The 15,397-nt window shown below is 46.9% G+C and overlaps 1 protein-coding gene across 5 annotated transcripts in view; it reads right to left on the minus strand.

The window, feature by feature from the left end:
- The window catches only part of phldb1b (pleckstrin homology-like domain, family B, member 1b), an 88,291-nt gene that overhangs the window by 12,755 nt on the left and 60,139 nt on the right, over positions 1 to 15,397 (minus strand). For 3 of the 5 annotated variants that reach the window (XM_069721464.1, XM_069721465.1, XM_069721467.1), the window contains 11 exons: positions 14,640 to 14,777; positions 13,081 to 13,209; positions 10,358 to 10,513; positions 9,737 to 9,847; positions 9,532 to 9,621; positions 8,426 to 8,560; positions 7,725 to 7,835; positions 6,500 to 6,661; positions 4,339 to 4,476; positions 1,720 to 1,836; positions 1,088 to 1,190 (listed from right to left, as the gene is read on the minus strand). In XM_069721464.1, coding sequence (XP_069577565.1) covers positions 1,088 to 1,190; positions 1,720 to 1,836; positions 4,339 to 4,476; positions 6,500 to 6,661; positions 7,725 to 7,835; positions 8,426 to 8,560; positions 9,532 to 9,621; positions 9,737 to 9,847; positions 10,358 to 10,513; positions 13,081 to 13,209; positions 14,640 to 14,777 — 1,390 coding nt within the window. The remainder of the gene's footprint in view (positions 1 to 1,087; positions 1,191 to 1,719; positions 1,837 to 4,338; positions 4,477 to 6,499; positions 6,662 to 7,724; positions 7,836 to 8,425; positions 8,561 to 9,531; positions 9,622 to 9,736; positions 9,848 to 10,357; positions 10,514 to 13,080; positions 13,210 to 14,639; positions 14,778 to 15,397) is intronic. The other 2 variants (XM_069721468.1, XM_069721469.1) reach the window with 2 other exon arrangements.

Consider the following 15,397-nt stretch of genomic DNA (forward strand, 5'->3'; position numbering starts at 1 on the left):
AAGTTGAATCTGTGAACATCCGATACTGCTTCTTTTTCTCTGCCTTCTTTTATGTGGCACCCTCATTAGATTATAAATTGTACTAATATCATTCATATTAAGGAATATTTGAAGCGTTCTAACCGGCGGGTTCATCTGTCCTCATGTTAACAGCTGTATATCGGTGCGTTGGGGCAGCCGGGGAAGTTGAGAGCGTTCACATGACAAACAACAACAAATAGGCAACACGGCAGCCGCCGGGAAATCTGCTCTATCTGCCGTCTGAATAGAAGAGAGTGACAAACGACCTCGTCGTCGCCCGTGACGACCGTCACGGGGATGAGATGGAGTCATTATTATTCGTACGCTACATTTTCTACATGTTGTTTTTAGCAGACAGTCAGCAAACTAACGAAGTAGCGGCCGTGTGGGATGGCTGTCGTTGTCTAGTCAATATAATAATTAATATTGTTTAACGCCACAACATCCCGCTCAAACTGACTAAAACTAACCACTAAGCTTAATTCTCTGTTTTCACCACAAACGTCATCATGTCGAGTGACGTCAGAGCGACTTCTCGCAGCTCTCATAAACCTCGGACTTTCCTTAGAGTGAAATTCCCAGTTGGACAAGCGCTCGAGGTGATTTCTCCCACTCAGAAGTGGGAAACTTCCCAGTTGCTTATGAACGCACCATGTGTCTCTGATATAACGGAATCAAAAAGTTGTTTTTCAGTATATTCACATGCAACAAACGCAGGTGGGTTTTTTCTTTTGTCTTTTTTTCCCCGTGTCTCACCCCATCTCACATTTTTCCTGCAAACATTCAGGAGTTTCTGACCTCCAGGTTTGGAAACCACTGACCTGGATAACAAGACTCCATTAAAAAGAAAATGTGAAATAAAGAAATGGCAGTAACTCTGGCACAGTGACTAATTCATGTTTCAAGTACTTGCAATAAGTCATTTAGCATCGATGAATAAACACTGGAGGACATCTGAGCAGCGATCAGTCAGATGTTACTGAATCGCTACACGATGCTGAACGCAGCCTCATGAACTTGACAGAGTTGAGGAGTGTCGGTTTCTGTGAAGTAAAAACTCGACTACCTTTCTGCTGCAGAGCGAGCTGCCTCTTGTTCTCGATGTCCTGCAAGGTTGCAGCCAGATTCCTGGGCAGACTCCCGGTGCTGTTGACCACCAGCAGGGGGCTCTGCAGGGTCAGACGAAGCAGACAATTGCATGTAAAAACCGGTTCATAGAGTTGATGTTTTAAGGTTGAATTGTGGCCGGGATGATCAAAATATAAAAAATGAAGATTTAATATTTCACAGATTAAAAAGTCTCTTACAAAGAGAATCATTTTGGATCTACACGTTAAAAGCTACGGGAGACCCTGGTCTGAATGGAGAACTTGATTTGTCTCCTTCTGTGTATTGTTTCTTTTTGGACATTTGGGTCATTTTTTTAAATGTTATTTGCCATTTAGTGTTTTCATGTAGTGAAAATTATCAAGAGATGTTAAGACTTTTGATGAATATCTGTATTTGGCTTTCTTTATTATGTCAGACATTTATCTACATTATGTCAGATTTTGTTTCCCATCATGAGACTTTACCCAAACTGAAGCGCACCAGAGGCGCAACCGGGTCCGCGCAGCGCTCCGGCCTTTGACGAAGGTTTAACATCTGATTAACAGGTGGACGGCTGCAATCGGTGCACCTGTTGAAAACAAACTCTACCTTGGAGTTTGTGTTGCGTCCCAGCGTTGCTGCTCCGTGCTGCAGAGGCGACACGGAGCCCGATTTCGGATGATGGAAAGACAGGCCCGGATCGCTGTCCAACTTAGAACGGAACACCTGAGGGCGGCGAGAAACAAAGAGATCAGCGCCGGAGGGGTGGGGGGGTGATGATGATGACGCATGTGAAAACAAACTGTGGCGGTAGATTGGAGGGTTTCCGCAACAAACACCCGCCACGTGAGATGGAAGCTCCTGTGGAGGTTAAACAGCACGACTGGCGTCGTGTTGCAAAGATTTTTAAACACCGACGTCACAAAATGCATCACTCAAGGTTCAATCAGCAGATTTTGCTATCAAAGATCGAATGAAAAATATCAAAGAGCCTCCAAATATCACGTGACTTAGACTGCAGGTTAACACACACACACACACACACACACACACACACACACACACACACACACACACACACACACACACACACACACACACACACACACACACACACACACACACCTGCCTAGTCCCTTTCATTGAACGGCTCTTTGATCGGACTCATTTAAGTTAATGCTGCATTCATGTCCTAAAAGGCTCTCGGTGTAGAACAGCTTAATGTTCAAAGCGGCGACTTGAAAGTGTTCACGTGTTCAAACTTTTCTTTAAGTGCTGATTGAAGTTCTTCTGTGGTCTTCCGCTGCGGGCAGATACTCTCAGCTTTCATCCACACTTTATTCCGGCAACAGAAAATCTGCAGCTGTGACCCGAAACCGCTTCAAATAGCCGCGATCGTGAAGTAATTCTTTTATTCAGATTGTTTTTAATGTAAAAGATGAGCTGAACTCAGTTTTTCTAGTCGTGTCAAGAGGCTTCAAAACTGTCTTTGCCAACTTTTTCACATGATGTGAATGCAGCATTATTAAACAACAGACACAGTGGATTGAGAAACCGCCTTCACTTTTTGCACTCGTTATTATGTCGTTCACTTTAATTAATGCTTGTCTGTAAATTGCCTGGACAAGTTATTTGGCAAACTGTAGTTTAGGAAGGCACACGCTTGTGTATATCAGCTCCCATAATTCACTCTGCATGTCAGGACACAATCCAAGCTGTGAAGCCTAAAGAGATCTCTGCGGCGACCAAGCAGAAACCTCTGAGGCGAAAAAAGCTTGAAGTCAATGCAACGGAGAAGGGCAGGATGTTGTGGGGGTGTAACATGTCAGTGGGCTCTCCTTTTTTACCTCTGCAGACGACAGATGGATATAAAATGCCCAAAACTGCAGTTCCTCAAATGGCCACTTGAGGCTGGCTCCAAAAGCGAGTCAATCCCAGGCGGCAACCAGCAGTGAGTCACCTGTTGGTTTGTGACCAGCTGTAATGAAGCCTAATTCGGAGCAGTTTGGAGCAGGAAGTGACCATATTTGGACGAGCTGGGGGGGTTTGACTCAATCTGATTGGAAACCCGGCGAAACTACGTCCCGCCCACCGCTAGCCTAACCTGACTGCAACACAGGCCTGTCAATCAAACAGACACGCCCCCAAACACACAGTTTTTTTAATCTTATTATCTAATTAATGACAGATTATTTTCAGATGGACGGCCAGAAAATGAATGAGAAGGAGCGACTTTAGCGAGCAACACTTGAGTAGTAACTTGAGGAGAAATTGTACATGAATTTTATGAGACTAGTTGAATGGGAGTCTATTGAGCCGGAAGCTTTTTGGGGACAACCTCTAGAGGCACTCGGTGGTATTGCAGCTTAAGGTGGTTCTGCATCGGCCTCATTTTTCAGACCCGGAAGCTACGTTCACTTTTATATACAGTCTATGATCAATCCTCATTGATTCGTGGCAAAATGCCAAAGTTCCCAGCAGAAGTCGTAGTTTTGGTCCTTGAAGTTAATTTTCATGTTCAAATGAATTGTACAGGGGGTAAATTTGTACATAATTCACTAGTTGAAATTGTATTAACCCTTTAAGGTCCACATTATTAAGGCCAGGGTCTGCTTTGAGTGACAGGTGGGTACCGTCACAGTTGACGAGCTTCCTACAGCTTCTCAGCCGCAGACTGACCGCCGGCGCCATACGGACCTTCAGGCAAGGTCAGGCACTGCCAAGAGGGAGATCCATGTTTTATATAGTCAGTGGCAGAGACAGATTAGAGCAGAGTACAGACAGGATTGTGTGCCTCTAAATCAGGTCTGCTCCATTCAGCGGGTCACACGTGGACTCCAGTTCAGTTCTAGACACACATCAGGATAAATGAAACAAACAGGGTACATCTGACCGCTGAGGAGAGCCACATCAAAGAGTCTAAACACTGTTGGAAATTCGACTTTTTCAGTTTCTTGTTTTCATCAATCAGGGGGGGGTGAAGGATCTGTCTTATTATGTGTTATGGAGTGTATATTGTATTATATTATATTGTATCAAATCTACAATACAATAAAGTGTGCAAAACGTCAAGGATCTGAATACTTCCCGACTGCACGGTATAAACACAGATCTCCCTCCTTCTCTGGAAGACGGCCGGCAGCAGGTCGAAGGGAGGCAGAGAAACAACAGCCGAGGAGCGACAGGGTGGAAAAACACGAGGACAAAGACGAAAAGAAGAGCCTCTACCTGCAGCACAGGCCGGCGGCCTGATAGAGACTTGGCCGGCAGAGGAGGAGGAGGACAGATGTGGCTGGAGCCAGCCATCAGCTCCTGGTACCACTGCTCTAAGTCTAGCTTGGGGAGATGAGGCCTACTACCCTCGGACTGGTGCCGGAGAGCACGGAGACGAGCGGCAAAGACGGGAAGTGGAAACAAAGGGCGAAGGAGAGAAGACAAAGAGGAGATTAGAAAGCATTCAAAGACAGTCGAAACAGGAGAGGAATGTTTGTTTTCTACACCCTCAAAAGCTGTAATTAACTTTTTTTTTTTTTTACTTTGAAAATTATTCCTAACTATATTCAACACATAATTGTTGTGAGCTGCATTGTGCTTCATACCCTCCAGCTGCTATATCCCTATTTTACATTTCAGTGTTTTAATTCCATGCTGCTGCTGCAATGACCCACTTTCCACAAGAACATTGAAGTTTCTCTTATTTCATGTCTTATTCAAATGAATCTGTTGTTGGACCTGAAGTTTAAGAATAAAGAAACTAAATGTATTTCACGTAAATGTTGTTTTTATTTCAGACAAATACGAGAGCAACATCCTTAACTCGACTTGTTGCTGACAGCAGATTGATTTTGTGGTCTTGCCTCCATTATTAGCCGTTTGTAGCACGACTGTTCACCCACCGCCTGCAGCGCCGACCCGAGACGTGCTGCTTACATAACGCCGCCCCTGACATGACCATCACATGCAGCCAGTGTTTCATTTTCTTTCATTACTGCTGCTGGAAGTGAGGCGATGAAACAGATTTATTCAAATTCGGCTCTGCCACAGTCGAATTAGAAGAGCGACAGGAAGAATACAATCTACATGATGTGAAGTTATGTTAATAAAATCATCAGTTCATTCTTCAGCGGTGAGTAAAGTCACGAGGTGATTCCCTTTTTTTTTTGGTGCGAGAGAGGGAGAAAGGAGAAGGTAACAGCGAGCGACAGTAACATTAAGGATGGAGGCGAGAAGAGGAAAAGAGAAGGGGGTTTCACTTATTAAAGTGCTGATTGATATGCTCTCCTGGAAACAGCAACGACACTCCGCTAAAACCAGATCTGCTTGGATAGTGAGTCACACAGAGCCACTGAGGCATACGTTCTCAAAAGGCACACAGCTAACACATTATGTCATCAGTGACATGTCGTATCCAAGACACTGTAAATAGACTGCAGACTGAAATGTTGGCAGAATTTCTGCATTTGCCTGTTGCCGTCTTTTAAAGATTCTATCGATCAGCCCAAACGAGGGGAAGTGTAGTTCCACGTGGATCTTACGTACTAATTATGAGCAGGTTTGAAGTTTGCAATGTTTTCCTACTTCTCCATTATTCTCCATGTCACAGGTATGAATCCTAAAAACTGATTTTAAAGTCAGTTGTCATTGCACTCGATGTCCCTGCAATGCAGTTTGGAGAAAGAAGGGGAGGTGCTCAGAAATAAAATTAATTCATCAATTAGTAATAAAATATTTTTTTGGAATAATAACAAAAGGATTGTTGGTTGTGAAGCAACTTCGGGAAGATCTAGAAAATAGGTTTGAATGTTTAGATGGGTATTTTGTCTTCTCTTTCTAAAGGGGAAATGTTCATGTGTCATAATAATATTTCTTATCAAAACAGTTAAGAATCTTACATTTTCTTGTATACTAACTGCTAAAAACAAACATGCTACGGCAATTAGCATGTGGTAAATACTGCTTACAAAGTATGTGTCGTATTTTACTTCATATGTTATCGTGTGTCTGTTTGATATGGTACAATGATGACTGTTGATGCTGTACGGAGACAAAACCGCATTTTGCTCATCTTCTCACAATCTGTCGCTTCAATTGTTTATTTCTGCATACTTGTTCCACTCGTGTCCAAATGTCACACGAGTAGTTGGGATCGCTTGCAAGTGGCCGCAAGACGATGATGAAAACCTTTCTGCTCCACCAGTTTTTTTCCCATTTTTCTTTTAGTCCTTCAATTACTGGATAACTTGACCTCCAATTATTCAAAAAAGCAGACATTATTTGCGGTCATATACCAAATAAAAAAGGTCTAAACCGCTGCGTTTCACCCATAAACGAGCGCACCCACGGGGTGACCTGGCAGGAGGAGAAGAGGGAAGGAAGGACTGCAACACACCTCCACAGAGAGAGAGAGGGAGGAGCCATGAGGAGAGGGGAGGCAGGAGAAGGCGGGGTCTACCACTCCAGACTGCAGGGGCTGGCGGAGCGGGGAGGTAGGGGACGACTCCACCTTTGGCATCCCATACATCTGATTTAACTGGCCCACTGTCACATACTCCTTTACCAAAGGTGACACACACACACACACACACACACACACACACACACACACACACACACACACACACACACACACACACACACACACACACACACACACACACACACACACACACACACACACACAGAGGAGGAGAAAGGGAGAGGAAAGGAGGTGAGAGAGAGAGACATGTCAACAAGATAGGCAGTAGGAAGGAAACATGTCCAGCACACTTCACAGAGAAGGACACACTATAACACGCAGTACGTACAGTCGGCATTAGGGTTGGACCGATATGTGGGAGCAGCACAGCCACCTTCTCATTCAGCCTCCTGCATACTAGAACTGTATCTAATCAGTACTACACTTCTTTCTATGGGAGGCCACCAGTTGTAATTTAAATGTAAGATTTTGTACATATTTGTATACATGTTACATGCAGGACTGGGGGGAAAGTACTAAAATGTGCCAACATATAATAAAGTCTATCATTCCCTCGGTTCATTTCATGGTTGCTGATTTAAAGCGAAGCACTAAAGAAATTGAAACGGATATTGATTTCTCAAACGGAAAACAGACAAAAACATGTTTAACTGCCAAATGAAAACCGTTCCTGCGTGAAATACAGCAAATGTTATTTCGAAATAAAGCTATGAGGGCGACAAGTGACAAGTTCACATTCATTAACTAAATCCAAACACGCACCTATCAATCCAACCCTAATACCCCCCTTCCCCTCTCCCCCTCCACATGTGCTGCTGTGACTTGGTGTCTCCTGGAAGCGAACACTGCCTCACGGCTGCGGGGGACTGCAAGCTGCACGCACGCACACCAAGAACACACACACACACACACACACACACACACACACACACCGAGACACACACACACACACACACACTGAGAACACACGCAGCCGAGAGCCGAGCCAATGGTAGGAGTGGGTTTGATTAGCAGCAGACCAGCAGAGGGAGCAACACCACATGGAAAAAAATGGAAGGATGGGAAGAGAGACAAAGAGACAGGAGGGCAGGAATCAGAGAGTCGGGAGAGAGAGACAGACAGGAAGCGGTGATGATACCTCGCCAGCTAACGCAGTGTCGACGGCGAACGAGCGGCCGTGCGAGTCGGGCCGGCTGCTTCGACGGCGGGCGCCGTACATCTTACCGACGTCCGGCGGCTTCATGTACTCCTGAGCAGCGGGCCAGCGGGGCAACAAACAAGACAGGGTGAGAAGCCGAGGAGGACACCGCAACCTCTCAGGGCACACAGCAACCCACACGCACACGCACACGCAAGCACAGGCGCCGGTCCACGATGCCTTCACGTGTTTCGTTCGGAGATGACACCTCTCCGCAAGCCCGACGGCCCTCCTTTTATCTGGGTTGTTGTCAGTTCGGCTAAAAAAAAAGGTGTCATCGTGCGCGTGGCGACAGACAAACGGGAAACACACTTGGCAACAAACAACAGTGTAGCCATAGCAACGCAAGGGGCTGACACACATCGGGGTAGCAAGCGGGCGCTTTGTTGGTGATTTAAATTAGGACATTTTCAAATTGCGGCCTCTGGTGGATCATAACACCGCGAGCAACCTCTGAAGGCATCGACTTGTGCTTTTCATCATCATCATCATCGTCGTGGTCGTGTACGAACACGGCACATCACAGGTGCAACCAGGACACTGACACAGGCGACGGGTGACTTTCGGGGTGAGTTACACAACACGGCGGGGTGAGGGAGGGGGGGAGGGGGGCTCATGCAGGGGAGCGTTAGTGCGGTTACCTCTGTGGGGCTGCTGGGGTACAACTGACAGGGGGGGGAAGGATGCAAGTAGGAAGGAGAGGCTCGACAGAGGGAGAGCTGGGAGGAGCGGAGGTCCTCCAACAACAGGCCAGCCCCGCTGATGTGGAGCGCTTCCTGTTTCCGGGGATAAGCCATTTTTAACGCCAGCAGAGATCTTACGGCACACTGGATACAAGTTTCTGGGCCTCAAGACGACATCAATATAAAAGAGGTGTGAAACAGGTGTTTTTGTTTGACCGCCTGCCCCCCTTGTCAAGGTGTCGGTTCAACACGCTTTACATCAGGGGTGCCCACGCTTTTTTTCAGCTACTTCTAAAATGGCCAACTCGATGTGTTCAACCCCACCCACAAAAAAAACTTGTTGCTGTAAATGCGTTTAAATGTACCTTACATTACGGTATGAACACTCGGAGCATACAGACCCGTGATTGACGTGTCGGGTCGCCGCGCAAATATGTTCAAAACTGGAATCATTGAAAACGTTCTCTCGTACAGAGAAACGAGTAAAGTCAGACCAGGTGAGTTCTGCTGGGTTTTTTATTTTATTTTTTTATACGCGGCACGTTGTGAAGCGATCTGGACTTTCGGGCGCAATTCAGTCAAGAATAGCGGGGTTAGAGATGGAGGCGGAGCCAAACGCAGTCACACTCAAGCCGTGCGGTTTCAAGAGATACGTGCTGCGCTCTCAGTGCTGCTGAACGGTCGATGCGGGAGTTTGGACGATGAAACGGGTTCGGAAAGGGCTGCTGAGCGGGCGCTATTTATGACAATCGAGTGGCATGTTGAGGCGGGATTCAAATTTGAAAAATAAATCAAGCAGTGTAAGCGTTGAGGTTGAGATCGACCTGTCGGGCACCTCCTGGTTCACAGTGAAGTAGTGACCAATAAAGGGTTCGTTGGCGACTCAGCCGGGACTTCACATAAAAAATAAAAAAACACGATTATCTGCACACCGACACGTCGGCTCACGGCGGGGAGAAAAGTCAGCCGCGAGTCGTGAAAGCTCTCCGCTTGTTTTCGGGCGCGGAGCGAGACGAGTGTGAAATCAGGAATGTGTTTTTGTTTCGCTCGGCCGTTTCTCTCACCTCCCTCATCGCAGTGGAAGACTTGGGGAAGCTCTTCCCTCCAGTCAGGCTGTGGTATCTCTTCTCCAGCGCCGACAGTCTCTCCTTCTCCTGGGGAAAAACATCCATTCTTTGTTGGGAACAACTTATAAAAAAGAAATCTACGACTGATGAAAGAAGCCTGGTGTTTCTGTACTTTTCCTTCTGCTGACGAGGCGTTTTTTACCTTTTGGAGCATTTGCAGGGTGAGCGTCCGGTCTTTGGCCAGCCGCTCGCACTCCTGAGACGCCTGCAGGCCGAGCTGGTTGGCCTGGTTCTCCAGAGCGGACACCTTCTCCTGGGGAACAAGTCACAACTCGTTTTTCTAAGTGCCAGCGCGGAAGGAATGCGGCCAGGTCAAGATCAACGAAAAAAAACAACGTACGGCGACGCCAAACGTCTGAACGCTGACTGTAATGAACGCGTGAACTACGTCTGGCTCGTGATATCGGTGCCGCTGCTGCGTCTTTGACCCATCTTAGTCCACGTTGTTACTCGCGCAACACAAACTGTAACTTATTCCCTAAACAGAAAGCCATCGCAACGTGTGTTTCACAAACAAGCCGAACCCACCGGCTTCCTGTTGACTCTCCCTGTGGTGTTCCAGAGGTCTGACATAATAATAACAGAACATAAAACTCAGGTCTTTTAGCAGGAGTGTGGTCAGACTGGAGTAAATAACCCAAAGACCTGAGCTAAACATTTGTCCCTGAAGGTTTATATAATAAGAAGGATATTGCCCCCCCTCCCCCCCCCCCAACACACACACCCCCACACACACACACAGGCTGTCCAGGTGTTTCCTCACCTTCCTCTTGGCCACGCTGCCGTGGTACTCGGCTCTCTCCTGGAGCAGCTGCTGGCTGATGGTTTCTCGTTCCTCCTCCAGGCTGCTTTCTCTCTCCAGCTGCTGAAACTCCAGGTCCTCAAACTTTTTCGTTCCCGCTTCCAGCGCCTCTCCGTCCTAATGGAGCCCCCCCACACCACATCGGCGGTTAAGTCACAAAGATTGACAAAATAAAAATGCCCACGGATCATCTCGAAGCCATCCACCGTTCTCAGATGGGAGGAGTTGCCGAGAGCAAAGCAAAAAAAACAAACAAAAAAACACGACATTTATTTTTGAAATAGAAATATTTTCCAGCGTGGCTTTTGGGGACGACTAGAAGCCTGGCGTGCTCAGGCAAGCGGACAGCGATGGAGAACATGCTTCTACTGCAGCACAGCGACCGGTGGGGGAATTAATACGACTCATATAATGGAGGCAAACACTGAAACAACCTGTTCATCACAAGTTTGGGGTTCCAGTTTTGTATAATTTGATTTTGTCCTCCACTACGTCTACTGCTTGGGCCTAAACACCTACAGTATGAGCTCACAAAGTTGTACTTCAAATACTACATGGTGAAAAAAAATATGACTAAGCAGATATCCAAACAGTACTGTGTGTTTCAGAGGTTAATGTCGGGTGCCGGCCGGTCGACCCCGCCGTTCCTGCTCCGCGACACGTTTCAGTTAAAACGCAGGAGGGAAAGCGAGTGTTGGGAGTCTTTGAAGACACTCGCCAGGGACCCGACAGCCCGTAATGGCAACTGACATCCAGTCTAAGAGTCAAAATGATTCAGTAAAAACAAACAAAAAAGAATTCTCCTCCAGGTTGTTTGTTTAGACCTGAACTTACTTACTGAGGCTGACATTCCCTCCTGCCGTGTATAAAATTCTGCAAAATTGGATCTGAAATGTGTTGAAACCTGCCGGCTGCTGTACTCTCTGCATGTGAGCCAAACATCGGGAGGCTCCATCACTCGTAGAGCTCGACGAGAGTTTCACTTTATTCTAGTGTTATCAGACCGCAGCGGCATTTAGGGAAAAACACTTCCGTGTCACACCGAGCGGCCGACGCTCGTCCCTGATTGGTCGGCCCTTCAGGCTTACTGAGCGAACCTTAAAGTTGAAAAGGGTTTCCACACTGTAATCACAGCAAAAGAAACCGAAGCTGCGGGATCTGGCAGCCGATGAGATATCTCGGCAAATGAAACTGAACCTACGTGAACTTTTCCTGCCTGTAAAAACACCGGGTCTACAGCGGAAGGTGTGTGCTGTCCTGACGAGCGTTAAAAAACAAAACATGCGGCCTGTTTTGAACCCTAAACAGCAGCAGCGTTTCTACACGAGAGCAGTCACAGGATGAGGGCGAGGGGGGAGGCAGAGAATGGATCTAGTCAGGGCCTATGTTAATTGATTAGTGAGCAGTTACAAAATTATGTAAGCCATGGCAAAAAAAAAAAAAAAAAAAAAATCACAGAAGAGATGCAGATCAGATTCACACATGCAGTGCAGCGGGGGGGGGGGGGGGGGAGTTGTATCACCACGAGGCCACATTTTGAACACGGAACACGTCACTGGCAGCTGAAGTGACTCCCGTGTCGACCCGAAGGTGCAGCTGCCGCGGGATGGGGAGGAGGCAGAAGTCCTGCAGCTCGTGGCAACGGCACGTCCGTGAGGTGGCGACCGAGAGGGCTTCTCGTCGTTAGGCCCGAGGCCCGAGGCGTGCGTGCGCCTGTCTGGAAGCCACATATGGCGGGGGAGGAGAGGCCAAGGCCGAGACCACATCAGAGGAGGATTTACTGCTGGGCTGCTGCAGCACACCGAATGCGTCACCTGTCACTGGTTTCAATGTTATGGTGGATCGGTGGTCTATTTGTTTTTTTTGGAGCAGCACCGTGCTTATGCTTATGATCTGTCTACAGCGGATAACGTGACAAACCTGGAGCACCTTGCGTTCAAACATCCCGATGTGGTCTCGGTTGGCTTCAGAGGATTCTCTGTCTGTTTGGAGTGTTCACACACGTATGTGCACAAAAACGCTGATTAATCCCTCTCAGTTTGTTTGGAGGGCTGGAAGTGTGATAGCATCCTTAGTTACCGCCTCACGTAACCAAACAGAATCACAAAAATGGATTACCGAGATATCAACTGATATTTTTCAATTCCAGATTAGAGCAAAGGGGGAAAAAAAAAATCTGTAAATAAAATGTTTTACTTTCACTGCGTCACTGTAAATATCTCATCAGCACGTTTTCACTTAATGTTCTGTAGCTTCAGCTGTCTATTTGGCTTTTTTTTCCCAGTAACTGAAATTTTCATGTCCTAAAACAATATGGACCAAATGCTGTGTTACTGCGTTTTCCCCTTAAAGGACAATATACAGTCCAAAGCCTATAATAACGCAAATACTAACATAACGCGATATAAAAAGGCTCTGCTTATTTAAAACACGGAATATAACGAACACTATGTTTAAAATAGACAGATGCTGCCTCTGGGAGTCGGACCGATGAGCTTCACCGTCGCTTTAACTCCGTTTTGCTGCAGGTGAGAGACGGGGGATGTGTTTGGTGCTGCTGTACAAGGAGGCTGCAGGCGGGATGGTGGTGGAGGCTGCAAGCTACAGTTGGGAGGACCGGGGGGGACGGGGAGGGGTGTAGGGGGTTTGTCTGAGAGTTGCTTCCGCTCGACTTGACGACCCACCCTTTTGAGCTGTTCCTGCAACTGTTCCCGCAGGGACTCGGGGCAATTATGAAGCTGGTTCTTCAGCTCAGCGTAGCCCTCCTGGAGGCTCTGCAGGGCCCGGCGCTCGGCCTCAACATTAGCCCTCTCCTAGAAAGACACAACACACACCCACACACAGGATGGATGGACGGTAGGAGAGAGAGAGACACACTGCTCAAAATCCACGCCATGCAAATAAAAAGCTGTAAGGTGTTAGCGGATTTTTAAAGCTGGTCAGAGAGCAGGAAGCAGATGAACTAAAGTCTGAGCTTCACGCTACCCTCAAGATTATAGGCAGCAACTCTGCTGAAAGAATAGCAACAGGTGGAACAGTTTTATTATTGTTAAAAACATGTTAAAGTACGGAGGCGTCATCTCTCGCTCCGCTTTTCATGCTCAGTGATCGATCAGTAAATATGAAGCTTGTTTTTCATTGGCTGAGTTGAAGCTTCAGTATTTCGCCCGATACCATCTGTATCTGGGATGTGAAGACCTGAGAAGGTAGGCAGGTCGCCTAGAGCAGCAGGCAGACGTCTTAGGTCCTCAGAGGAGTTGAGGTGAAGTTCGAGTTTGAAGCAGATCGAAGATTCATTTTTACACCAAAAAATTCATGTCAAAAAGAAGCAGAGATTGTTCTTATTTTACAGATTTTCCCAACCACGGACATGTTGTGATGCTTAATGTAGTGTATTTGTTGTACTTGTGTCTGCTGTTTTGCGCTGTCCCTGCAAAAAAATTAAACAAACGAAATGAAACGAAATTCATGGAGAATTTACCATCTAACATTTAAGAATTTAGCAGAAATATCACAACCAACGGTGAGTAAACCCAACTAGTGGTCAAGTGTTTTACGAGCAGGTAAACAGAAGAACGGGCCGCCCCCACAAAACCACTGAAACCAACATGCTGGTAGATTTGTCCTGTTCAGTACAGGAACACCTTATTAAAAAGGATTCTAGCGGAGCCCGCGTGCTGCAGAACCAAAGACGTCAGCCTCCGCCGGGTCTGACATGCGGACGGTGAAGAGAGAGGCGAGCGGGGTTGAGTTAAAGATAAGAGGAACTGTGAGTGCTGAGGAAGCAGAGGAAGGATCGAGGGGTTAATGGATGACGGTTAAGTTGGTGGAGTCGAGGACGGAACAGAGTAAACCACTCGGGAGGAAACATGCGAGAGAGAGAGAGAGAAGGACACCCGAGCAGGTCAATCGAGTCCTTCGTGTGAGCTATTTTATGTGGCTTCAAATCATTCGATCTTTTTTTAAATAAATCCATTTCTAAGAATCGAAGGAGCGCTCGGCGCGGAGAGGAGCGCCGACTGACGCAGGAACGGCAGCGAGTGATGAACCAGAAGGGGGAACGCAAGACACCAGAGAGACCGTGGAAGTGTATCGGTGTGTTTTTCTCTCTGAGTGTTAAAGAATGTGCACAATCTCCATAAAACGCTTCAATTTCATGAACTTGGAAACGTAATCGGTGCCTTTAAAAAGCGAGCTGTGCACTTTCCACCCTCCGAAGCCTTTTAGCGGCCGCCGCCTGTACCTTGTCTTTCTCCCTCTGGATGGCGCTCTCCAGCTCGTCCAGCTTGTGCTGCAGCTGAGTGATGATGTCCGTCTCCGCCTCGATCTGGTCGAGCTCCGCCTGCCTCTCGCCCTGCAGCAAGGCACGCTCCATCTCTGCCTGCACAGAGTCACGCAGTCAGACAGACAGACACACACATACACACACACACACACACACACACACACACACACACACACACACACACACACACACACACACACACACACACACACACACACACACACACACACACACAGTCAGACAGTCACACACAGACAGACAGACAGAGTCACACAGAGGTGAGCGCACACATGTAAATCACTTTCCCTACGCCGGCAAGTCAATAATGTATATTTCTATTGCTTTAATTAAATCAAGTTATTTTCAACGGTTGTTTTGGATTATTGATCTGAAGTGTGATTGTCCAGCTGTGCAATCGTTTCACAATAAAAGCCTTTTCAAGAAATGAAAGAGTTTGTGTCTAATACAACGCCAGAGGGCTTTTAATTTGAAATGACACAGGAAGTGTTCCGTTTGCTTTTCCAGCGTAACGCAATAACTTTTGACAGCGCGGATGGTAGGTGACCATAGCAACGCCTCGGGTTGATGTCAGGTGAGTCAATTAACACATCTCAAATTTGACCATTTTATTCGGTTTTATTGGCCCCCTTGAATTATGTGCCTTAGATCGTTAAACATGCAAATGAATTTCAACCGGATCAAGAAAACTGTGAACA

The sequence above is a fragment of the Brachyistius frenatus genome, unplaced genomic scaffold (assembly GCF_029030835.1).
Source record: "Brachyistius frenatus isolate BFR_SWC_R1_liver_20210118 unplaced genomic scaffold, ASM2903083v1 Contig_265, whole genome shotgun sequence".
In the NCBI taxonomy this organism is placed as follows: Eukaryota; Metazoa; Chordata; class Actinopteri; family Embiotocidae; genus Brachyistius; species Brachyistius frenatus.